At 39.2% G+C, this 26,430-nt stretch overlaps 1 protein-coding gene across 1 annotated transcript in view; it reads left to right on the forward strand.

The window, feature by feature from the left end:
* The window catches only part of LOC109421987 (pituitary homeobox homolog Ptx1), a 208,281-nt gene that overhangs the window by 127,833 nt on the left and 54,018 nt on the right, over positions 1-26,430 (forward strand). Inside the window, exons 3-4 of the mRNA XM_029855051.2 lie at positions 3,920-4,054; positions 12,279-12,592. Coding sequence (XP_029710911.1) covers positions 3,920-4,054; positions 12,279-12,592 — 449 coding nt within the window. The remainder of the gene's footprint in view (positions 1-3,919; positions 4,055-12,278; positions 12,593-26,430) is intronic.

Consider the following 26,430-nt stretch of genomic DNA (forward strand, 5'->3'; position numbering starts at 1 on the left):
CAATGACGCTGCAATTACAATTTTAGGTAGGGAATCGCGCCACTTGGGCGGAGGCTTTTATATTCGTCTGTTTTCCACTATAACTCAGACAAATTTGAATCAATTGACACAACTTTTGGAATGTGGTGAGATAGGTATAGTATCTACCCGTGTACAACATTTCAAGTCAATTGGTTCAAAATTGACTGAGTTATAGTGGAAAACAGACGAATATAGAAGCCACCGCCCAAGTGGCGCGATACCCTATTAGAGCACATGTTGCTCTTCGCATGGTATTTGTAAGGTATGCGCTTCTGCTCGGGAAGATGTTCTAGATCATCCAGAATTATCACGAGTACAGAATTTAATATCTACAAGCGTAATCGATGGATTTTTTTCATTACTAATACGGTGTAACATCCTGCAGGTCCATGGAACATAGTTCTGCAGAGAAGTTATTTTCGAAGATGATCTAGTGCATCCAAGAACTTCCGCGAGTAAACGCCTCAAAATCTATGTATAAGCAAAATCAATGGGGAATTGTTGCATTACTGATGCCGGGTAACATCCTATCCCAAAAAATTCTAGATCATCCAAGAACTTCCGCAAGTAAAAGCCTTAAGGTCTACAAGTATTATAATGAAATGTTGTCCCATAACTGGTGCGGTGAAACATCCTACAGGTCCTTGGCGCATGGTTCTGTTAACGTGTTCTTGATCAGCAAGAACATCCGCAAGTAAAGGCCTGAATCTACTAGCGTAATTAATCAATTGCTTTTACATTACTTATACGGTGTAACATCATACAGATATATGGAACACGGTTTTGTAGAGAAGTTATATATATTTAAATAGGTCATTTCAAAGGTCGTCGGAATTTAGAATCACTACGCGAAACTCTCTAAAACCAACTTGTTAATCGTAGGCCGAAAGTTCAGAAGTTCTTGTTCGCGACCTTAGGTAGTAAAGTGGGAAGGCAGATCCTGGTCGTATTAAGCCTGAACGATATCAAGGTGTGATTAATGCTATACCGCCGCTGTGACTATAGAGTGCAAGTAACGAAGAAAGTTCCCCCCAACAATAGCCATACACTATGGGTCTTGTGATTGGCCGTTTTGTAACGGTGATTAAATACCTTTCGTCCAGTAATTTATAGCCAACTGGCTCGTACAATGACAATATTAACGAATCAGCTTATGCGAGTTTGTATGCACACTTTAACGTGTTTATTCTAACATTTAGGCGATTTCATTCATACACCAATGCGAGTTAAACTGGCATAAAAGGAAAAGTACCAAGTGAAGTCGTTCAATTATCGCAGTACGCAATTATGCGAATTTATTTGACATTTTGCGAATTCGCTCGTACGCTTATGCGAATAAACGCAGATATGAAAATGATTTATGTCCAAAGAAGTCAAGAACAGTTTCATTATAAATACTTCCTGAATCGATTGGGTACCGATTCCAGCTTTGTTTGCTGAACACCCATGCATTTGCTGCTTCGATTATAGGGTCTGGGACTCAGTCAATTTTTAACCGATTGACTTGATTTTTGTGACACGATCAGGTAAGTACAGTATTTAGCTATGATCAAAAAATCAAGTCAATCGGATTGAATTTGAATGAGTTAAAGCAACAAGTGCTCAAAACAGGCCTCAAAATGGTCTCAGGCCCTATATCCCCGCATACACTTTTTTTTTATTCTTAATCACTTAACCTAATTAGGGGCCGTCCATATACCACGTGGACAGAAAATTCATGGTTTTTGACCCCCTCCCCCCTCCCCGTGGACAAGCGTGGATTTTTCATTGACCCCTACCCCCCTCCCCCATTGTCCACGTGGACATCAGAAAAAAAGTTTGTTTTTCACATTTCTAAAAAAATAAAAAAAGTGATTTTGAAAAGTTTTTTTATTATTTTTTTTGTAAATCATGTCTTAAATATAATTGAAAACTTTATAAAATACAAATATTTTATAGCTTTACATAGAATACAAACAAGTAGCACAAAATAGGAACCAACAAGTTTTCAACATTGTTTTTAATTCAGCTTAATGTTTGTGAGTTGCTCCAGTTGGTGAAAAATGTTCGTCAAACGTAAATTCTTCATTGGGTGTTTTTCGTGTAATGTCTATCGCCTAATGTTAGTGATTGTTCAATTTTCAGTTTGTACAGCCTCTGGTTGAAGACGGTGTTTTTGAGAATATTTATTCAATCTATGATTGTCTGATTGTTTTGTTGAGATAAGGTAATTTTAAATATTATATTTTTGTTGAAATAAGATTATATTTCTTAGATTCTTACAAAAACCAAAATTTACAGCAACTAAATTGTATTGGTGAGGCTTAGACTTCAATATCAATTAGAAACATCTTAAATTTTAAAGGAACCTACAAAAAGAAGTTTTTGAGATAAGCCTGCAAATCCCTACATGTATTTTAAAACTTTGAAGAAGCTTAAAAAATGATATGAAACTTAGAAATACATACAGAACTTCAAAGAAAATTTTCTGACTGAAACACCAACATTTGCATGGTCTACACTTTATTTTAAATCTCCAGTATATTCCTCGATGAAGAAAACTAAGTAATTAAAAATTCTGAAAGTTTAAAACAAATTAGTCTGTGAATCATTACCATAATTTTTTTTGTATAATGAAATAAAATGTATGAAAGAACTGTTAAAGAGAATCTCATCAATAATGCGACATAATTTGTTTCGTTTGTTGATTCTTGTTTCCTATAATGTTGTCCACGTGGACATTTGACGAACCCCCACCCCCCTCTCCGTGGACAAGCGTGGACTTTTCGCTAACCCCCTCCCCCCTCCAATCTGTCCACGTGGTATATGGACGGCCCCTTACAGCTCTATTGTCCACTAGGGCACTACGTGAGCGATTTCAATTGACAGCTGCACTTACATTTTGTGCAGCGCCTAGATGTATATTCTATTCTACTTTATCGAACTGGTTGCCTTTCTGCTGCTTTCACTTTTCTACTCTATACATGGTAGAAGGATGAGCACAAGGATGATGGATGGCCGTTGTTCCTTTCCAGTCCGATTGGGGGTCCGTTATGAGTAGCAGTTCGCCGATGTCCAGGTATCCGGGTCCGTTTGAGCCAAGGGGCTCAGAAGAGGGTCAGTGTCAGCCGCTCTCAGGGGAAGAGCAACTGCCGGGGCTGGGAATCAAACCCATGACCATCCGCATATGAAGCGAACGTGTGACCAACTACGCCACGGGCCCCGGCCTGCATACACTTCTGAATGAATTATCCCGTAGGTACACAGCTTTGAACGAGCGTGTCGCTTGTCCTTCTCTTATACACCATGCACATAAAAAGCGACCACTTTTATCCAATCTTCGGGTGCAGCAACAACTAACACCGCGTGAAAATGCGCGTCACCAATTATCGGAAGGTTCGAAGCGGCTCATGTTTGGATAATTTGTTGCTCCTTCATCGCTGCTGGCTGGCTGCAGCCAGGACGGTTGAGTTTTGAGTTATTTACGGCTGACGGCCAATTTGTACTGTGTGATATATGACCGACCGACCGTATAAAGACTCCTCAGCTCACCATTGTGCTGAGAGAAAGATAATTGCTGTTGACATAAGCGACTAATTTCGGACTTAATCATTTGGACAGCTTCTTCGGTTCAGGACCACAATGAAAACATTCATTCTGATGGAAACATAAATCTTGTAATTTATTTTTCTTCTGAGAGTTGAGTGCACCTGAGATCCAACTGCAGTATTTTGATCAGTAAAGGTTCTCAGGGACGCTGTTAGTCCTAACTACCGTACACAGTCAAGCATCCACCTGGTACTGCAATCTCCTTCACTAAATTGAATTAAATTACTCTCCAAACCTAATGCACTTGTGCTTTACACGATCTAATTTCCCGTTTTTTCCTCTCTCTTGTTTCTCATTTTTCTTGGTATAGTATGGGCCGAGACGGGCGACTTTCGTGATAATAGCCACAGTGCAATGTCGGCCGTGACCAGCATCGACCACACGCAGATGGGCTTTCAGTCGTCGACGGCGCGGAACCGGAGCAGCCGGGATCGGAAAAACGACGGTGAGTTTATCCACTTGAGAAGATGAATTAAAAATCAGTAGCTGTTGGTACCTACGTCTGACATTGTATGCTGGTGTATCATATCATCATCATGGCTAGAGCGATAAGCACCTATCCTAGGTGTCGTCTTATCGATGTTGTCGTCAAGTTTGGTGAATTCGGAAGCGAGTGTTGTTTCCTAATATACGTGTTCTTATGTGACTACCGAGTAGAATAAACAGCCTCGGAAGCTTTCTTAACTTATCTCGGAATCGCACGGCGTTCAGGTTGTCTTGCTGTTAGAAGCTTGTAGAATATCACTTGGACTGACTTGGAAACCTGCTAGAAAGTTAGTAATGCTGAAACAAGTTTACGCACAGTGAATAAAGTGGTTTGTGGATAAGTGGACACCACGATAGAGAGCAGTTTTTCTCTTAAAAGACACCAGCAATTGCTAAACGAATCCTGCACGGTTGTTCTAAAAATCTGAGCATGCAAAGCCGAATTCCAACCAATCGTTATTCCCAAAACAGTCGAATCCTCGAACATCCATTAAATTAAAACGCTTATGTTCCCCTTCATCCATCCTTCGTTCTATATTGTTTTAATTCCATCTTTCCATCATTGGTCTTATATTATCTGTTTTCTATCGTTTTTCTTCTATCCTCAATATTATTTCTTGATTGATTGATTCATTTATCTTTATTATTGAGACTTTCAGCCCTTGACTGTATCTTATAAGTACCATGTTACACCTTCTATTTTCTATATTCTATTTTCTGATTCCAGTCCTTCTTTTTCAAACTCCTAGTATCAAAGTTTAATGAACTATTGTTTCTTTATAAAACAAAGAAACGAGAATCAGTAGGTAAGACAATCCTCTCTCTCGCATCAACTCCGCAATTAGTCTGCCCACCTGCTGTACGATTCACCATCCCAAAAATAGCAGGTCACACACGTTCCACAACAGAAAACAAACTTCGCGTATCGGACAGGTGAATGCTCAATTGTACTGTCACGCTACCGTGAACGCATCGTCGTCATCACCATATGTAAATGATGTAGGCTAGGCAATGCCAAATCAACCAAACGTGAGTCGAACACAGATATCAATCATATTTCGATTGGGTGTCCTGACTTGCGCATCGCTGAGGACCGATCTTTATCGAGTTACGTCGTCGTAGTAGTCGTCTTCCTAATGGAAAAGTAAACCAACCAATCATCTCGGTCGCTATCAGCGTCCGTCGAACGTCGTTCGTCGTCATCGACGATACTTATTCAAATCGGTAGGCATCGGTTTGAAGAGGTTGCAGCCAAGAAATAGCACCGGAGATAAGATCGTATAGGGCAAAACGGAGAACCAGCAAGTTGACAGTTGAATTGTATAATGGATGATTTGGGTGTCCGTCAATCGGTCTATTACTTCGCACTCTTGCACCATGGACGACGACGACGACGACGGACCGGGCCATTGCTAGACGAGATGGATGGCGAAATATGTGTACACTTTACTCGAAGTGACTGCCGATGGTCACTTGGAGGCTTTCCTTATCAGGTGTTTCCGCCGGCACTACGATACTCCAATCTTCAATTTTTGGACCTATGTGTGTTTTGGGTTTCCAAGGGATTTGATGAATTGCCCTAAATTACCCTATTCATTTCCATTCATCATTTTCTTATTAATTTATCGAAGCCCTTGACTGCTCTGTATCTCTCGTCACTAAATAGGAAGCTATTGAACAAATTGGTACATATCAAGGTACATATGTACCATTGTGAAAAGCTGGCAGAAATAATCCACGTTTTTCGTAAAAAGCAATCACTGCCTGCATTCTGGCAAACAGTAATCTGGCAAATGACATTCTGGTAAATATTGCACACTCAATGCTTCTGAACCCTCTCCTTGAAACCCCGCTGAAGCTTATCTGAAGGCCTGGGCAACCCCTTAAACACGTCTGATACCCTACAAAACACCTGTAATTAGCTGACAATCGCCCGAAAACCAGTGAACCCCTCTAAAGTTCCTCTGAAACGCCACTGATGCTCTCCCGGGATGCCTCTGAAGGCTTCCGGAAGCTCTCCTGAAGGCCTATGGAACTCCCTACAACAGCCCCCGGGACCCCTCTAAAGCTACCTGAAACCTTTCGGTGAGATTAATGGCCATGTGGTTAGCAGTGTCAGTCGTCTAGGCGTTTCGATTCACACTCCAGCCGTTAAAAGCTTTTCGTCCAACAGAAATTCTGCACTACACGTTACCTAATGTTAGTTATCGTTATAACGTTAAGTCACAGTGACTTCTGTGCAACCCTTACATACGCTGCCATCACTGTTTTGTAACCATGTGTGCTGCTTGGGTAGGTCTATGCAACTTTTGGTAGAAGACGAAGTGGTACATATTTTTAGAATTTCGCTTAAAACTGCTCTTAACACTTTCTGGATCTCATTTGAAGATCTTCTGTAACTTCCTGAAGCCCCTCTGATAAGCATTGCAACACCTCTGAAACCCCCATGTAATCCCCAGAAACTCACATAAAATCCTCTAAAAATAGCTCGTAAACCTTTGAAAGCCTACTGAAATACCCCTGAAATGACTTGAAACCGCTCTAAAACTCCTCTGAACTGAACTGAAAACTGAAAGCCTTTTGATGGCTCGACGTTCGCATTGGAACTTGACTTCAACTTGTGTTCTTAGAGCACTTCCACAGTTATTAACCCTAAAAGGGATACCTTCATGGCATCAGTTTCGTCACCTCGCTGAGTGTGTTCCATCAAAGACGAGCTCTGAAAGACGCCTGTGGACCCCAGGTATCCCTTTTAGGGTTAATTGAAGGCCTTTTTTTGCTCGGGGAGTTCAGAAAATTTTCCCAACCGGAACGGGAAACGAACCCGCCGTCTCCGGATTGGCAATCCATAGCCTTAACCACTAGGCTATCTGGAGACCTTGAAACTTCCAAAAGCCTCTGAAGCCCTTAAAATCTACGGAAGTGCCTCTATAACCCGTGAAATACCCGTGAAATACTCATCTGAAAGTCTGTGAAACCCGTATAAATACTTCCGGAGAGAGGAAATACTCCTCTGAAACTTTCTGAACCACCTTAAAATGCCTTGATACCAGCCTTGAATTTCCTCCTCCTGAAGCTCATACCAGAGCCTGTAAAGTCCTCTATAACGCACGCGAACCCCAATTAAACCCCCGGCAATGCACTGAAACACTTTCAAAAGCATCTTAAACCTTCATGAACTCCTCTGATGGTCGCCTGAAAGCACGTGAAGCTCCAAAAGCCCCTCTGAAACGCCCCAAAAACTTTGAAAGCCCCTGCAAATACTTGAAGCTCACCCGAAAGCCAGTGGAGCCCCATGAAATTCCCGAAGACCTGTCTGAAACCACTTGCAAGACGAAACGGCTTGAAGCAACTTGAAATCGCTCTAAATCCCCTCTGGATCCCTTATCAAGTTCTCCCAAGAGCCTTAAAATCCCCTCTTTGGTGCCCTTCTGAATCTCTGTGAAATGCTCTTTTGGTGTTTCGAAGTATCCCTGCAGTTCTCCAAAACTCTAGGAAACCCTTCTATAACCCTCTGAAGCTGGAGCCTTTAGATATAGTTTATATTGTAACGTTTTTTTTTGAAAAGATGAAGAGGTTTTGTGCCTTTTTGAGAAAGATTTCAAAATTGTGGAAATCACTCAAAGGGGTTTTTCCCTCTTTCAAAATTTTTGGTTAATAAATAAATAATAATAATAATAATAACCCTCTGAAGCCTCCTGATGCTCACTAAACTCTTGGATATGCTTTCAAACCTTTCTGAAAACCTCCTGAAGGTCTCCAAAAAGTCTCTGCAGCCCTCAAAAATCTCTCTCGAATTTCATGGAATCCCTGAAATTTCCTGAAGCTCACCCGAAAGCTTGTGTAGTTTCCTAAAATCCTTCTGAAACCCCATGAAACGCCCTGAAATTCCTTAAAGCGCTTCTGAAATCCCCTGAATTACAACTTGGAAGCCTCCGGCAACCCCTATAAACAACCCAAAGCCTCCTGAAATCTCTATGAAATTGCTCTAAAAGCTCTCTGGATCTTCCTTGATGCTGTCCTGAAAGTTTCAATATGGAAATGCCCAGAAAGTCATAAACCCCCTCCGAAACCCCGTAAAACGTCTTGCAACGCATCTGAAGTCATTCTAAAACTCCAGAAACCTTACTAAATCCCTCTCAAAACCTCCTCAAGCCTCCTGAAATCCCCCTGAAACGCTTTTAAAAGCCTCTCAAATTCCAAGAAACTCCTCTAAAAATTTCTTTGCAACCCCCTGAACCCTTTTGAAACTCTCTGACATCCCCCGGACCGTACATCCCACTGAAACGCTGTGAAACGTATCGGAATCCCTCCGAAACCTCTTGAAGCTCTCCTGATAGCTTCTGAAGCCCACAAAGAACATTTCTGAAACCTCATGAGCCCTCCAGAAACACCTCTGAAATCTCCGTGAACTCTCTTGAAAGTCCCTTGAATACTCTTCGAACGCTTTTGAAGCCCCGTAAAACTACACTTTACACCTTCATCCAGAATTTTTATATTTTTTACCTTTAAAAAAGTACCAAAAATGTCATAACTTCTTTGTTTCTCGACGGATTTTGATGAAAATTCCACAACTTCCCGAAAAACTCATCTAGTTTAGAATTCCGGGGACAAGGGTATCTGATCCACATGGTTCCGGAAATATTCCGGATTGTCTTGGGGGTACCAAAATTGGCCACATACTTTGCACAATGAGATAGAAGAATAGTTTCTTCGACAAATGTATACATCAGGCTGAGAACTACCTGGCTACGGCGAGCTTGGTTGGAGATTTGTCCGCTAGGCAACGCCAGTTTTAAAAAATGTTCAAACCTCTATATCTCAGAGACCTGATGAGAAAAATTGATGCCGTCTTCGGCTTCAAAGTGGCTCAGCAAGCTTAGAACTGTCTGACTAGTGAGTCTATGATTTGGGATTTATCCGCTAGGTGGCTCCTGGAGTAAAAAAAAACTCGAACACGTATTTCTCGAAACTTGAATGAGCTAGAAGTGTTACGTTTTCAGAAAAGTTGTTCTGCAAACTAAGAACTCTGTGACAACGGCGACCTGGGTTAGGGATTCATCCACTAGGTGGCGCCTGTGTAAAAAATCAAACACTTGTATCTCAGAATCCCGATGAAATAGAGTGATGCCTTCTACTGTAGTTTCAAGAAAGCTATAACACGAATAGATAGCAAGTTTCAACTGGATGGTTGTTAACTTTGGGAGATTTCGGCTTTCAGTCTAACAGATTGCGTTGATTGATTTCTTATCATCGCCGACGTTTCGGTCCGGCTATTGGACCATCTTCAGGGCTCGGCGAAACGTCGGCGATGATAAGAAATTAATCAACGCAATCTGTTAGATTGAAAGCCAAAATCTCCCAAATACAACACGTATATTCTCGAAATTCTAATGAGCTTGAAGTGTCCGGCGGGCAAAGAACTATCTGGCAACAGCGACTTTAGTTTTAGATTTGTGCGCTAGGCGGTGTTGGTGTCAAAATTACTCAAAAGCCTTTAACTCCGAATTCGGATAAGATAGAATGATCACGTTTTCGGCAAAATTATTCAGCAATATGGAATCTATTTGATAGTTGGGTCTTTGGTTGGGGATGCCGGCAAAGTTTTGAATAAAGCTCAGGGGTTCCCAACCTTTTTGAGGTGGCGACCCCCTTTAAGAATTGTCGAAGCATCTGGGGCCCAATGAAAATTTTTAGAAAAAAAAAAAATGAATTAAATAAACGAAGCCGATCTATTTGGGTGCAGTGGTGTAGCCAGAAATTCACTGTGGGAGGGATTTTCGACGATTTATTTTTATATGACACTCACATTTTGTAAACAATGACGTACATGTCAACATGTCCATTTAATAATTGAAGTCGTAGCTTAAAAATAGCGGCGCAGCCGAAAATTTTTTTCTTCTAAGATCGTTTTATACTGAAATTTTGTTCCTCAAATTGTGGCTCTTGGGGTTTTTTGATAACATCGCGGCCCCCCTGGACTGGCTTCACGGCCCCCCCAAGGGGCCGCGGACCACCGGTTGGGAACCCGTGCTATAAACCACATGTCGATTGGGGCTTTGGTTCGGTTAATCCATGAATTCCTCTAGAGATTTCTTTTGGGATTTCTTCAGGGATTCCTTTAGAAATATTCCACGAGGGATTTATTTGTGAATACTTCTAGGGATTCATCGAGGGGTTTCACAGGGGCTCAGCCAGGAGTTCCTCCAGGAAGCCAATATCACCAAATATATTTAAGGGAATCCCTGTAAGGATTACTCTACATATTTTTCCTGTGATTTTTCTCAGAATTTCGCCAGAGATTTCTCAATAAATCTCACCAGGATCGCCTGTTAAATCTTATCCTCAGGAATTCTACCTGGTATTCCTCCAGGAATTCTCCTGAGGATTCAAATAGGGGTTTGTGGATGGATTCCTGAATGCACTTATCAATGTCTTCAAATGTGACTGAGTTGGTCTTACTCAGGAAACCAAAAATCCTTCGTTATCTTACTCAGTTCCAGCTAAAAGTGGAACAACCCATTGCCAATGAGTTGTCCCACTTTTAACGAAAACTGAGTAAGAAAACAAAGGATTTTTCAATTTCTGAGTAAGACCTACCGTACACCTTTCTCGGTGTAAATTTTGCCGAAGTTGGCATCATTCTGTCGCATCCGGATTCTGTGGCGTATGGGTGAAGATAGGAGAATGGGAAGAGTAGAATGTAGAAAAATCACAAGTAACAAATAGATGACCAATTAATCTTACAGAGGTTTTGAGATCCGTTATAAAACCTCTTTTGTTTTGGTTTTATGTTGGTTATAAGAACCTCTATCAGTCCATTTCACTAAAAATGTTACTAGGGATAGGATCTGTCTTCCTATCCCTAGTAACATTTTTAGTGAAATGGACTGATAGAGGTTCTTATAACCAACATAAAACCAAAACAAAAGGGGGAGTCAGAATTGAAGATAGATGATAGAACAAAAGGATGGCAATATATGAAGCCAGGAAGAGAAGTGGATGTAAATATAGAATGGTAAAAAGAAAGATAGTAAGACAAGAAGATAGGAAGATAAGAATATCGCAAAGCAAAAAAGATAGCGAAATAAGAAGACAGGAAGATAGGAATATATGAAGACACGATGAAATGAGGGTTGGAAGAATAGAAGATGAAAACATAGAAAGATAAGAAGGTAAAAAAGCAAGACTAGCAGGAAGGCAAGCAAAAGCAAGAAAATAGTAGTGTGTGAAGCTGACAGAAGGGAGAACCTGAGTAGCATACATATTGTAGATGACTTTTTATGTTTCTTTTTTATCATATGAGAGTTACATAAACTCATTCAGGACATGTGTGCTACTCAAGATAGAACGATAGAGTGATGGAAGGATAGGAGGATAAAAGAGGGAAACATTGGAATGCAGAAAGAGAGGAACCCAAGTAGCCCTCATGTGGTAGCTGAGTTTACTCAACTCCTATATGATCAAATTTAGTCGTTTAACAGTCACACTGACTCATGTAAACATTATTGCTAATCCGAAAGGTAAGGAGACGGTAAGATAGATGGATAAGAATGTAGAAAGATGAAATTATATGAAAATAGAAAGAATGGTAGGTAGAAAAGCAAAACAGTTGAATTATAGAAAGTCATGAAGCGATTAAGATTGGAAGATAAGAAAGAAGTAAGGTAGAAGCTACAAAGATAAAAAGATAAGACAATAAGGAATAAAGAAGGTTAAAAATAAGGAAGAAATGGGGACAAAAGAAGGTAGATAGATATTTAGGTTAGTGGGTATGAACGAGGGTAGGAAGATAAGAGTGTATGAAGCGAGGAAGATAGGAACATAATTTGGCATGATGGGAAGACAGAATAAAAGGAAATATGAAAGATAAAAAACAGAATGATTTAGAAGATAAAAGAAAAACGTGAAAAAATATATATTGTTGATAGAAAAATAGAAGATCCGTCTTACAGCCATCTCTCTCACTGGCACTATAAATGGATCCAATGACAATATTCAAGAAAACTTCGATTCCAACTTTTATGTAAATTTGCACCGCTATTCAATCACAACTTTTACACACTCTGCCGAACGACCTCGCCTACGATTTGCCATTCACCATCGTTACCTTTCCCAACGTCAACTATTGATTGACAAAGTTTTAATTGATTTTTCTTTGCTTTCTTCCACCCACGGCGTAGTCACACGTGTCGATCCCACCTCGGTCAAGACGGAAAACATCAGCAGTGGGATGTCCCACGACGACAGCGGAAACCCGGCGGGAACGACGATAACGGGCGACGGCAGTGGCGGTCAGGACCAGAGTGGAACCGGTGGCGGCGGCGCCGGTGGCAAAAACGACAAGAAGAACAAACGACAACGGCGGCAGCGGACCCATTTTACCTCGCAGCAGTTGCACGAACTGGAGCAAACGTTTAGCCGGAATCGCTACCCGGACATGTCGACCCGGGAGGAAATCGCCATGTGGACGAACCTGACCGAGGCGCGAGTTAGGGTAAGTAGGAGATTTTGACGTTTTCATGGGATATTGGGATGGGTGGTTGCCCAAGGGGGGAAATGCCACAGAAGTTTTTCAAGTGACGCTTTTGACATAAACAAGACTAAGAAGGTTACATATGGGTCATAATTGAGTTTTCGAATTATTATTGCAACAATGCGTGGTTTACACTTAGTCTATAAAACAGAAAACTTGCAGTATGGAATGTGGGAAATGGGGAAAACATGTTGCTTTTAAAACTTATATGCAACATGTATACAACATCCTTCAAAACAAGCGCAGAAGCCTTAACAACAAAGCTAGTCACTTATGTGTTGCAACAAAGTTATAATTCGGTTGAGAAATCGTAAATGGATGAATTCGAAACAGCTAGAAAGTTTAAGATTCACTACATATCTGTGAAGTCCTACCTACGTTTCCAAAAATTTGACAGTGGCGAACAAAGTTTTTATAAAGTTGTTGTAAATAAGCTAAGAGAACTTTGGCACTATTCGCTACTGTCACATCACAGTGTATTGCATTTATATATCATACTGTTAGCGAACGATTCCAATTTCAATCCCAATCGAACCGTCAACCACCGAGCGAGAAGTCCCCGCGCGCATAATCGTATTTGTGTTATGCAACATATTGTTATTCATAACGCTTTTATCCCTTCGCTTCGCCCTCAAGGAAAGGGGTTCCAATTCTGCGGCGAGCCCTTTCGAAAGAGAAAAGGGTCGATGACAAACGTTTATTCTCATAATGGTTTTATTGAGGACTGCATGCGGCGGCGGTGGTTGCCGCCGGGGTTTTTCGGACAAAGAGGGATGGCATATTGTGTTGGTGCTCTGTGCTGCAACAACACCACCCGAAATGAGCAACTATATCGCGATTTTCAATCGCAATAGGGGTGTTCGGAAGGGTTTGCCCCGGAGGGGTTTTCGGTAATAGATTCCAAATTCGGGTGTAATCGGAAACATATGAAATGGTGATTTGAATAACTCTTGGAGATTTTCAAGAATTCTGTTTCTTTGTTGGATTCAGACTTTTTTTCAGTTGAGAACGATGTCAACCATAGCCGAGCTGTAAGAGATAAGGATTATACATAAACTTATCGGAGTTTATGTGCTACTTCAAACTCTGTGTTTCCATAAACAGCACAGGAAGGTGATTTATATGCTTTTTTATTTTTTCATTATTGAGTATAAACAGCAATTTCTATGAATAATAAAAGTTTTCCTAGCTATTGGGATCAGTTATTCCTCTACAAATTTATGCAAAGATCTTTCAGAAACTTCTGCATTATTCTTCCAGGAAATTTCGAGTAAAACCTCCACAAATTATTCCAGACTCTCTCAAAAAATTCTTCTATTATGCATTTCTCCTGGACATGTTCCTTGATCTTGCCCGGTATTCCTCCAGTTGTTTTTCCAGGTATTTCTTCTACAATTTTATCAGGAATTGCCTCATATACTTCTGTTGGTATTCCTTCAAAAATGTTTTCAGAACTTACAACCTTACAAAGTAATTTTCCTAACAGTTCTTCCAAGAATTCGCCACAAAAATGTTTTTCAGAAATAAATCCTGTAAAACTCAACTTATGGGACGTTTGTTCCTGGGATTTTTCTAAAAGTTTTTATTTCTGTGTATTTTAACCTATTTCCTTAAAGTTCACCCGGAAATTCTATTGGGGTTTCTTAATTTTCAGAGATTATGTTAGCGATTTTTCCAGAAGAATTCTTCCATTTTTTTCCAATGATTATTCTAATAATTTCTTTAAAGCTTCTTTTGCAACTCGTTTAGTGATTCCTCCATAAGTTCCTATAGGGATTTCTCTGGGATTTATTTCTAAAATTCCTCCAGCTTTTTTTTTTAAAGATTTTGTAAAGACTTTCTTCTGGGATTTCAATCGATATCACAGCGCAACATTTTTTTGTCTCAAGAGCAAACTAATATGTCTCTGAAGGATTTTGGGCCGCTGAATCCGAATCCGGGCTCAGATTTGCTCCAGCACGTAACAATTTTGAGCTATACCTCAATTTATAGGGTAAAATATGCGATTTTGGACTTTTTTGACTGCAAGCCATTAAGCATGGAATATTTTTTTCTAAGCAATCAAAATGTTAATTGGTCAATTAAGATCAAAATTAACGACTCATGCAAAATATTTCGTTTTACCTAATCAAATTTGATAGATTTAAGCATTTTATGTTAGTATGAAAACTTGCATGCAACTTTTGGAGGGTGACTTGTATGGGAAATATCGTTCCTAACATAAATCGCTTAAAACTTTCGAATTCGATTTGGTATAACGAAATATTTTGCATGAGTCGTTAGTTTAGATGTTAATTGACCAATTAACCTTTTGATTGCTTTAAAAAAATATTTCCATGCTTAATAACTTGCAGTCAAAAAAGCCCAAAATCGCATATTTTGTCCTATAAATTGAGGTATAGCTCAAAATTGTGACGTGTTGGAGCAAATCTGAGCCCGGATTCGGATTCAGCGGCCCAAAATCTGTCAGAGACACATAAGTTTGCTCTTGAGACAGACCAAAAGTTAATTTTTTTAACGCTGTGTATCCCACCATGACTTTATTCAACATTACATCTGGAATTTAAAAATGATTTTTTTTCTGGTACTCTACAATATTTTTTCAGTGATTTCTCCTTGAAAACTTCTAGGAATACCTCCAAATAATACTTTTGAGATTTTTTTTCCTTTTTGAGAATTGTGTTGGGGATTCATCTGGTAGTATTCTCAAATATTCCTTTGGAAAATCTATAGCGGATTTCTCCTGAAATTTCAAGATCAAAAACAAGAAGTTCCCCAAAGTATTCATATAAGATTAGACAATTATAATGACACTAGATAAATTCAGAAATTCCTTATCAATTCAATTCCTGAAACCATCTCTAAAGAAGTGTCTTGTAGATTATTAAGATTTTTTTCTTTTTTTTTATTTCGAGAAATTAGATGTATTAACCCTCTTATAACCAATCCCGCCTTTAGACGGGGTATAGTTTGAGCATTTTTGTAATTTTTGTTTCGTGGAATTTTTTTTTTTAATTTTTGGCTGATATTTAGGACTGTTCTGTATATTTCAAAATGGTTTTTGGTGTATTCTAAAGCGTATCTACATTTTTTTTAAATCATTGAAAAATTGATATTTTAGTCACCTTTTAGAAGTCATTGTTTATTTTGTATTGAATCGCTATAATTAACATATTTTAAATTTCTCCCAAATCATTCTATCCTTGTTTAATAGTTTAAGGGAATCGAATACACTCTAAAATTATTTTCCTTAAAATTAAACGGAAAATAAAATTTTCTGTGAAAAAAATTAAAACAATTATATTTCAACAATAATCATAAAATCTCAAAATGTTTTCATCTCAAAAAATCCGTTCCTCAAATTGGCTTCCAGGGAAAATATAAAAGTGTGGGGATGTTCAAAAATTAAAAACTAGAAAAATCAAAAACTGAAATTCACGAAATCGAGAATTGAAAAGAATCATCTTCCAAAACATATTTAAATCGATTTTTGATGACGAAAAATGATATTCGGATCAAAATCAAAAATTTGGGTATTAGAGGGTTAAGAATCCTCTAGAACAATTAGTTTCATTATTTTGACATCCCAATGCATTTTGGACCCTGTTTAGCATATATTTAGGGCAATTTATATTAAAATCCGTTTGTAACTAATTAAAAAAATGCCACCTGAATATGTTGGACAGTGCTGTCATGATAAAATCAGAGCTGATTACTCAAGGTTTCCAAATTTCAGTGCCCGCTGTACTGGTAGGCCCCCATGAAAAAAAAAACTTCAATATTGAGCCTTATTTAGAATTATTCCAGAAAACCTCTCCATAAAATAAATTCCCACGACTTTTTTTAAGATTTTTTTTGTACTTTTTCCAGAATTTCTTCTATGAGTATCAACAGAGTTCTTCCAATAATTTCTCCATGAGAAAATTCTCTAGGGATCTCACAGAAATTTGATGAGGAATTTCTTCAAGAATTCCACCAGTAACTCTTATGAGCAATTTGTGGCGACACTTTTTAAGAAATCTACGGATTTCTTTAGGTATCGCTCCAGAAATTAATTTCAGAGCTCCTCCAGAAGTTACTTGTGATTTTTTTCTAAGAACTTGGGAGGTATCTTAAGGATTTTTACCTGGTACTCTCCCAGGTATTCATTCAGGATCCACAGAAAACTTCAGGTATCGCTTGAGAAATTTCTAATCAAGAATTCCCTCAGAAAATTTTCAATAATTTGTTCAAAGCATCTTCAAAGGTATCACCAGGAGCTTTGATGATATTCCATCAGATAATTCTCCTGGATTTGTTTTTGGAAATTCTTTCAGGGATTCTTTCAAGAATTTTTCAAGTATTTTCGTGTAATATATGAAGGAACTTTTGAAAAAATGCGTGATAAATAACTAAAACTATTTCTGTAGAAATATCTAAACGAATCGCAGGAGTTATTTTTGATAAAATTACAGGCGCAATTTCTAAAATAATCCTTGCAGAAATTGCTGCAGGAATCGCCGAAGGAATTTCTGAAGAAATGGCTGGAGGAACTCTTTAACGAATTGCAGAAGAATGCTCTGTAGGATTGCAAAAGAAATTGTCAGAGGAATTTCGGAAGAAAAAACTCCATGGAAGCTTTTGAAGAAATCTCTTCCTGAAATTCATGGCGAAGTCCTTAAAATTTTGAGAAAGTATCTGGAGATATTTTTGAAGCAATCCCTAAAGAATCTCCAGTACAATCCCTGTAAAAATCTCAGTAAGAACTCTTGTATATATTTTTTTTTGAGAAATACCATGAGAAATCTCAGAGAGTTGTTCACGAAATACTAGGATGAATTTGTGAAGAACTTCCTGGAGAAATTCCTCAGTAAACCCTTGGTGAAATTCCTAAAAAAGTTTAGTATGGGAGTTTTAGGAAAATTGCCGAAAAATCCATTAATAAAATTCTTGGATGATTTTCTGGAAGTATTGCTGTAGCAATCCAATGCTGCATTTTAAAATAATTTCCTGTAGATACCCCTTGGTAAGCTGCTATGAAGATCCTTAAAAACTCATTAGAAATTTGTAAATGAATTCACCCTCAAGCCGATATTATTACAGTAATGCTTAGAGGAAACTCCGGAGATATCTCTGGGGAATTTCATGGGGAAAAATCTGGAGGAAATCCTGAAGGAATCGCTAGAAGATTTCCTGGCTGAATCACTGAAAGTAATACTGCGAGAAACTTGGGAGGATTACTGCAGGATTTTCTGGATGAGTCCCTAACGAAATTTCTGAAAACATTCCTGCGAGAGTTTTCAATGGAATCCCCATATCAATTCTTGGACGAATCTCTAGTGGATATCTTGAAAAAATACGATTGTGATGCCTCGGGTTGCACATCTCTCTCATAAAGACACCTAACCTAAAAACCTGTACAAATTGCTGAAGGAATCTCTAAAAGATTGCTTGGAGAAAGTTCTGGAAGAATTCTAGAATGATTTCCTGTTGAAAAATCTGAAGTAATACCTTGAGTAATATCTGGCGAAATTTTCGAAAGGTTTTTCAAACGAATCCCTTCCCAATCAATCCCTAGTGGAGTTTTAAAATCTACCTATCAGAATTCTTGGAGAAATTTCTGGAGAAATTCTAGAGGGAGTATCTGAAGAAAGCCATGAAGAAATTTCTTCAAAAATCCTTGGGGGGTTTGAGAGGGCTTCCAAAGGAGCTTCAGGAGCTTCAGGAGGAAGGGTTCAGAGGCGTTACAAGGGGCTTCAGGGTTGTTTTTGGATGAGGTTTTGGAAGGTGCTTTACAGCGGGTTGCCGGGATTTACGGAGGATATTTTGGAGGAGTTTCAGGGGTGTTTTTGAGGATTTCGGATAGTCTCAGGTGCGTAACCGAGAGTCCAAGAGGGCTTCAGGGGATTTTTGGTGACATTTCAAGAAGTTTCAGAGAATTTTCATCTGACTTCAGAGGCGTTACAGGAGCATTTTTGTTGGTTTGGGAGGATCTCAGGTGCGTTATAAGGAATCCGAAGGGAATTCAGGGGGTTTGCTATTGCATTTCTTGAAGTTTCAGCGGATTTTTAAGAGGGTTCCGGAGGAATTACAGGGGTGTTTTCGGGGGTTTTGGAGGGTCTCATGCACGTTATTCAGGGTCAGAGGAGTTTCAGGGGATTTTCGGAGACATTTCACGAAATTGTAGAGGATTTCCAGAGCTTTCCGTAAGCGCTACAAGAGTGTTTTCGAAGACTTCGGAAGGTTGATTAATTTGTCTTTATTTAAGAGACTTTCAGCCCTTGGTTGGTTCGTCTCTGTCCTTCGGAAGGTCTTTGGTGCGTTACAGAGGGTCCGAAGGAGTTTGAGAGGATTTGAAAAGACAATTACACCGCCTTCGGGCAGTGGCCGCACAGACTGAACATTACTATCATTAGACAACGGACAACACATATAACACCCAGTGGGCCAGTGGAGAATTTTCCGTTTTGACGAAAAGTTTTCCCCGACTGGAGCGGGAACCGAACCAACACTCCTAGGCTTACGAGTCACCTGGCAGTTTTGGCGGCATTTTAGTAAGAATCAAAGGACTTTTAACCTTCTTCACAAGGGCGCCTTCGTTGATTTAGAAGGGTCTCTCAGGTGCGTTACAGGGAGTCCGAGGGGGATTCAGGGGGTTGAGGGTCTCATGTGTGTTGCACGGGATCCGTGGCGGTGTCAGGAGGTTCTCGGAGGCATTTCAGGATGATTCAAAGGATTTTTGGCGGGTTCAGAAGACGTTACAGAGGCGTTTTTGGAGGTTTCTGATGTTTTCACGTGCGTTACAGGGGGTTCGAGGCGGTTTCGGGGGTTTCCGAAGCCATTTCGATGACTTCTAGAGGATTTTGGTGGTTTAGAGGAATGGCTTCAGAGGCGCATTCGGGGATTTCGATGGGTCTCAAGGGCGTTACAGGGGATTTTGAGAGGGGTTTAAGGAGGCCTACAGTTTTTGAAAATACGTTTTGATTCACTGCTCTTAAGTGAGCTTCAGGGTGATTTCAAAGGCGTTTTAAAAGCATTTCATAAACGCTTCAGTCATTTTCAGAAGCGGGTTCACGACGTGCTAGACTGATTACGGTTGTAGATCCGATGCCCTATACTCCATTGGGCCTTTGGAGATTCTTAATTTAATCTTAACCCTTATGTGGCCGACAGGGTACCCGGTTACACAGCACCCATTTAAAAAGCACGGCGTAGAAAAGAGCACATGTCGGACACATAACGGTTAAAAAAACATTGAACTCACCACATGAGAGTGCATAGTTGCATGAGGCTGTGCAAGCCTAAACTCCATTCAAACACACAAGTTATGGATGACTTATGCCAAAGAAAGTTTTCAGGGAGGTACCCAATTACAGTTTACCTAAATGGAATCTACATGAATAGAGGTTCCAATGTAGTAGATGGTCCTCTTCAACTATGTTAGTTCATTGTTGCCACTCAACAAATCATCGATGTTCTCCTTCCACCTGGCTTCCATCATTGTTTTGTCTGTCACCGAATTTCCTTTCCGACCATTGCACAAGATGGGCACCCAGCAACACACAAGTCACAAAGGAGTGTCAACAGCGCAGGTTTTTGATTGGACACGAATCATCTGCCTTTGAGTTAGAATGACATGACTGTAGCTTCTGTACAACCAAAAACCTGCGCTGTCGACACTCCTATGTGACTTGTGTGTTGCTTGGGCACTGCCGTAATGCACCGCGCACCATTGACAATCGCATAAAACCTCCGCATATCGATCCGCTCCATGCTTTCTTACGCCTTGGCAATCGCACTCTCTTCGTGCAGTGGGGGATTCGTTTAACTCGTTTAACTGCTCTCTGTTGAGTCGGCCACCGGCCACTAGTGTTTGACTTCTGGCGGCATTCTGTTCGTTCGTCACTTGTTGACATTGCTCGTCGAACCAACCATTGCGTACCTATCAGTCACCTCTTGCGCTGTTGTTATCATTATTTCATGAATCAGATTGAATAAATGGTTAACATCGCCAGATGTGTTCTTCGACTCTTGTTTGTCCAAATCGCGCTCAAACTCTTTCGGCTGCAAAATAATGATCCGAGTCAGCGTCATCTGTGCAAGTTTTTATTTATGTTGTTTTGAATCACAGTACCTACATTTATTTTCTTAATAGTGATGAACAGCTAGTTTTCATTAAACATTCTAGCATAGCTTAAAAAACTAGAGTTTACTAGCATTTGATAGTGAACCTTCAATAATTCCAATATATCTTGTCTATTTTTTGTTCAGAAATTCGCTTTAAATATCAATAAAATCGTTATTTTATGCGACATCCCATGTTGCGCTCTTCACCTCATCCATACCGAGGGAAACCGGTAAATTCATCGGAGGGATGTATCGGTTTGTCGTACCAACTCGCAGTATTTTTCGGAGCAACTTCTAGACAAACAGACGTCGGATCGAGAAATAAAAGCAGCCTGAAATATAGAACAATCCACCTACAGGAGAGACACCGACTTTTTAGACACTCAGTCAAATATTTTGTATAAAATGCTACGTCATTTATGGACGGCCAAGGATTGTTGTTTTCGTAGCAGATTACATTATCGTCTGGGAAACCTTAGCGAAAAAAAGTATATTTCACCAGCGGCAGGATGGGTGTAATAGCATTGAAAATTTCACTCTCGTACCACGGCCCGAACCCTGCCCAGCAGGGGGTGACACCTCATAATGTATGTAGATTTATGTTTGCGCCCTTTTCCGAAATTTGCTGCTTCCCTTTTTTTTAGATCCATCGGTCGATTTGTTGTTCTTTGTTGCATTCAGACGGCCGTGATTTCAAAACTCAATCAGTTCCTGATGCAGCCAAATACTGTGATAATCCTGAGCATGTTAGAAGAATGTCTGCAAATGTAGGAATATCGACTTAACTACAGTTTCGTTTAGCTCCAACTTTTTATAACGTTGCATCCTACGGCAGACACGTATTTTGACCATAACTGCCTCTGTAGTCTGGAAGAATGATACTTTAAAAACTGAGTTACAGTTTGAATCCCCTGAAACATGAAATTTGTAAATGTGTCATAATAGTTGGATCATTTCATGGAGTTTCACTGACATGGGACCGCAACTTTTTTGCTTTACCGGAAGTCACGGCAGCAGGTGTAGGGTAGTGTTGTCTTCAGCACACGTAGATTTTTCGTGTAATATATGTTTGACATCCTGTAAGGTACATCCACCCACACATACAATCGTGCATTTCACTAGATGTGTGCGAAGATATTTTAGTGTATCAAGTAAGCGAATGGGAGAGTTCAAAACAAACGATACACACGACAGACAAGTCGAGAAGAGAAAGATGTTCCTGGCGGCTGAACGAACGAACACTGCCCAGAAAACAGACGAACACTAGGGTGCCTGTACCAATTATGGCACTACCTAAGGAAAACTATTTGTACAAAAATAACGAGAAGACCAACGAATGTCACCAATATGTTAAAAGATAGTTTAGTTTCCATACTTTACAGGAAAAATATAAAAAACGGAGCCAAAACTATTTTAGTATTTATTACAGCGTGTGCCAATGATAGGAACCCTGTCCCAGTTATGGCTACATTTTATAACTTCGGTTCCTTTTCGCACTATTTGCATGCATTTCTTATGGGATTAGCCATAATTGGTACACTATGGCGAAAAAGGGTGCAAGGAAGCCAAAATTTTAAGGAAAATGATTTATTTCTACCATAATTTAAGCAAAATGTGGACTTTAAATGAATGCAATCATCTTTTGTGAACGCGATCTGTTGTTGACATTTTTTTTATTGTTGATATATATCGTTAAAGGGTGAAAATCAACTATAGCGAATAAATGGTACTATAGCCATAATTGGTACACATACCCTACACTGGTTTCCAGCAGTTTGCTCTCGTCCGCCCGGCCCGGTACACAATGCACACATACGTTGTTCCCCACGCGCGCGCGTTCGGTAATCCACCAAGATTTATTGTCTTAATCATGGGAGGATTAACCTTATGCCGTTGAAAGGACTACGCATGTATATTTTAGCATTATGCTGTATTTATTTATACCTTTCGGGCTCTGTCGGTTGGTTGGTGGATGGACCGCTAAATAAACTTGCTGCTAGCAGCCGTCGGTAGCCGCCACTAATCGTGTTCTTCACTACTAGTTCTAGCGCTAGTTTTCAGGGGTGGTGGAGAAAGGTTCGGGTCAGCATGGTGTCACTGGTACTTAGCGTAGTTTGTATGCTGCTGCTGTAGAAGCAGTAGCAGCAGCAGCTAGCGGTTCCAGAAGGGGTTGTAAGGGGTTGTCTGGCATCATAAAGTACACGATGAACATCGCCGGGTTGCAGTCCTATACCAACATACTCGGGGGAAGTTGTTAGTCTGCAGTCTAACGCCGTTTTGGTGGAGAGCTTCTGCGTTCGAGATCATAAACATGTGAGATTTGCGCTTCGGTTGTGAAGTTTTCCAATTGGGGTTAAATGACAATGCTCGAGGTGGGTTGGGTTCAGCTAGTAATAAAGTTGTCAACTTGATAAAAAGTACAATGTAGTAACCTTAATTTTACCTATCTTGAATAAGGCCATTTTCGCAAGCACGCATAGAGGGCCATTATGGCGATTTTCTTGAGGACTTCACGACCAAATTCCTAACGTTTTTTGACAAATTTGTGAGATTTTTTTGTGATGGAGCCTACAGAAGTTTTTGAAAATTCTCCGAAATGAATCGCGGACAGAGGTGCAGGCGATATTCCTGATAGAGTTTTTGAAGCAGTTTTTGGCTGAAATCATGAATCCAACTTCACAGTACAGTGTTAATCTTTAATTCCACGCCTACAAGTTTTGCAACCAGCTAACTGTACCACATGCTCCGACATCCACGTATGTTTGTTCATCATAACTGTTAGAAATCCTTCACGAGTTCCTTTAGAATTTCTACAACAGTCTCTGGAGTTCATAGAGGTTTTTTTTTCAGGAGTTCTTCGAGAATACACATCGGGTGTACCTCGGCATTTCCTCCAGAAGTTCCCCGAAAATTTCTCCAGGAGCTTTCTTCGAAATTTCTTCAGGAGCTTCTCGGTAATTCCTCCAAAAGTACTCCGGTGAATTCTCCAGGAGTTTCTCAGACATTTTCCCGTGGTTCACCGATGATTCTCTGGCGACGCTACAGGAGTTTCACAAAAATTTCTTCACGAGTTTCTCAGGAATTTCTCCAAATGATCCTTAAGAATTTCTCCAATACATCCTCGCGAATCTCTCCAGTAGTTCCTTTGGAATTGGTCCAAGAATTTTTCAAGAATTTGTCCAAAACATTTATCAGATCTTTTTCAGGAGCTCCGCGAGAATACTTCTTGGAGTTCTTAATTTTTTTTCCAGAAGTCCCTCGGGAATTCCTCTAAGAGGTCAACGAGATTTGTTGCAGGAGTTTTTTTGGAAGTTCCTGTATTAGTTTCATTGGGATTCATTCATAAGTTTCAATAACACAAAAGATTCTTCTTGGAGATTTTTTTCAGAAATTGTTTTAAAAACTCATGTTGGAATTCTTGCTGAGGTTTTATAAGAATTGTTTTCCGACTTTGGACCTGTTATCACGTGAGTTTTGGTCTCTTTCGGCCTGGGTAGTCTACAAAAAAACAGCAAAACGGTTTGCCTTTTTATCCGACGGTTTCGGTTTTTAAAAAGTTTTATTTAAACCGAAACCGATGGATAAAAAGGCAAATCCGTTTTTACAGTTTCTATAGACTGTCCAGGCCGAAAAAGATCAAAAGCCACGTGATTTCCACATATATTCATTGCTAGAACTCTGCAGGGATACCTTCAAGAATTCCTGCAAAAAGTATTCCTTGGAATTTCTTCAGAAATTCCTCTGGAAAATTTTCAATAGATTTTTTTTTTTGGTAGTTCTTCCAGAATTTCTCCAGAATTCCTGCTGGAATCTCTTAAAATTATTGATAGAAAAAATCTCTGGAGCATTTTTGAAGACATTCTTGCGGAAACTTCCATTGAAATCCCTAAGGGGATTTCTGAAAATTCTTCGAAAAATTTCTGAAGCGGATTTCAAGAAAAAAAATGTTAGAAGGTTTTCGAGAATGTTAGACAGAATTTCTGTTGTAATCACACGCTGGCTGGTTGAACTGTAGGAGAAATCCACGGAATACATGTTTAAGGAAAACATTTTTTGAATTTCTTAAAGAATATCTGGAAATAATTCTTAAAGTTTCCCTGTAACAAATTCTAAAGAAACCGTTGAAGCGTTTTTCAAAAAAAAAAAAAAAATATGGGAGATTCAATAAACGAATTTCTTAAGTAATTTTTGAAGAAAATCATGGAGCAATTTAATTTAGGAAGATTTTCTTAAGAAATCTCTGGAGAAATTTCTAAAAGAAGCTCTAAAGAAGAATCCCTGGAGAAATTTCTAAAAGAATTTCTGGAATAATTTATGAGAAAGTCTTTGGATAAACATTTTATTGAATACCTGGTGGATTTTCTTAAAAGAAATTCTTAAGAAAGTTTTGAAGAAATTTCTGAAGGAATGCTGTACATTTTATTTTCGTGGGACTCTTGAATGCATTTCTGTTGGTAATGTTTCTGGAAAAAACTCTGGCGAACTTTATTACGTTTCACGAGGGTTTCGACTGGATGTTTGATCGATGCTTCGGTTGGCTTTCTCTGTCTTTAAGTCGAGAACGAATTGTTTTCTACTTTCCCGACGTTTCGGCCGAACGGTTTTGGCCTTTCCGAAACGTCGGGAGGGTAGAAAACAATTCGTTCTCGACTTAAAGACTGAGAAAGCCACCCGAAACATCGAACATGATTAAAGAATTCATGAACAATTTTCCAAAGTAGAATGAACTTGCTTCTTCACTGGTGTTCAGATCTTTTCATATTCTAAATCTGCACGCCAAACTGGACCGAAATCCAATTTTTCATGAATTTTAGTGTCCGGGAACCTATTTAAAAATCAATTTGAAGTTTGAATGGGATCGATTTGTTGAATCACTCCACGTCGCATTTTTAACTGGGTGAAGCTGTCAAGCTGTTACCCAGCAATCAAAAGGTGTTTTCAAAAGATCTCTTTGAAATTGATTTTAAGTATCAAATAAAGTTATAAAAATCAGAAAAAAACATACTGGCTCAGAAAAAGGTGCTCTTTCGTATAAGATTAAAAAATCAATACCCTATCAATAATTTCTCGCTTCCATATTCATCCTATTCGAAAACGACTCCGGCATATTTAAAAATAACCACTGGAAGAATTTTTTAAAAGATTTATTGTAAGATTTTATAAAAGAGTCATAGAAGTTATTTGAAAAGAAATCCATGGGTGTCTTTCTAAAGAAATCCTTCGATAAATTTGTGGCGGGTTCTTTCGAGGAATTTATTGAGGGATCCCTTAAGCTTTTCTGAAAAAAATTTAATAGAAATTCTTAAGAAATAAATACAAGTTTTTTTTTACATAATTATTTGAAAAATATTAAAGTAGTAACTTTTTGAATTTCTAAAAAAAAAAAACATGAAGAAAGTTTTCACATGCAGCATAAAAATTTCTTTGAAAGATTCCATTAAGGAATTCCTGGGAAATTTATGAACGAATGCTTAGGAAATTTTCGATGTAATCCTAGGAGGAATTTCTTAAGAAATCCGAGTACAAGTTTCCGAAAAAAAAAATCCTAGAAGTATTTAAATCAATTGGAGCAATTTTTAAAGGAATCTTTGGATTAAGGCGAAACTGGAAGCATTTCATCATTTTTTTGGTTTTTGATTTTTTTATTTACTAACGAAGCAATATTTTTCAAATCGGTTTTCGTGCACATGTAG

This window comes from Aedes albopictus, chromosome 1, assembly GCF_035046485.1.
Source record: "Aedes albopictus strain Foshan chromosome 1, AalbF5, whole genome shotgun sequence".
Taxonomy (NCBI): Eukaryota; Metazoa; Arthropoda; class Insecta; order Diptera; family Culicidae; genus Aedes; species Aedes albopictus.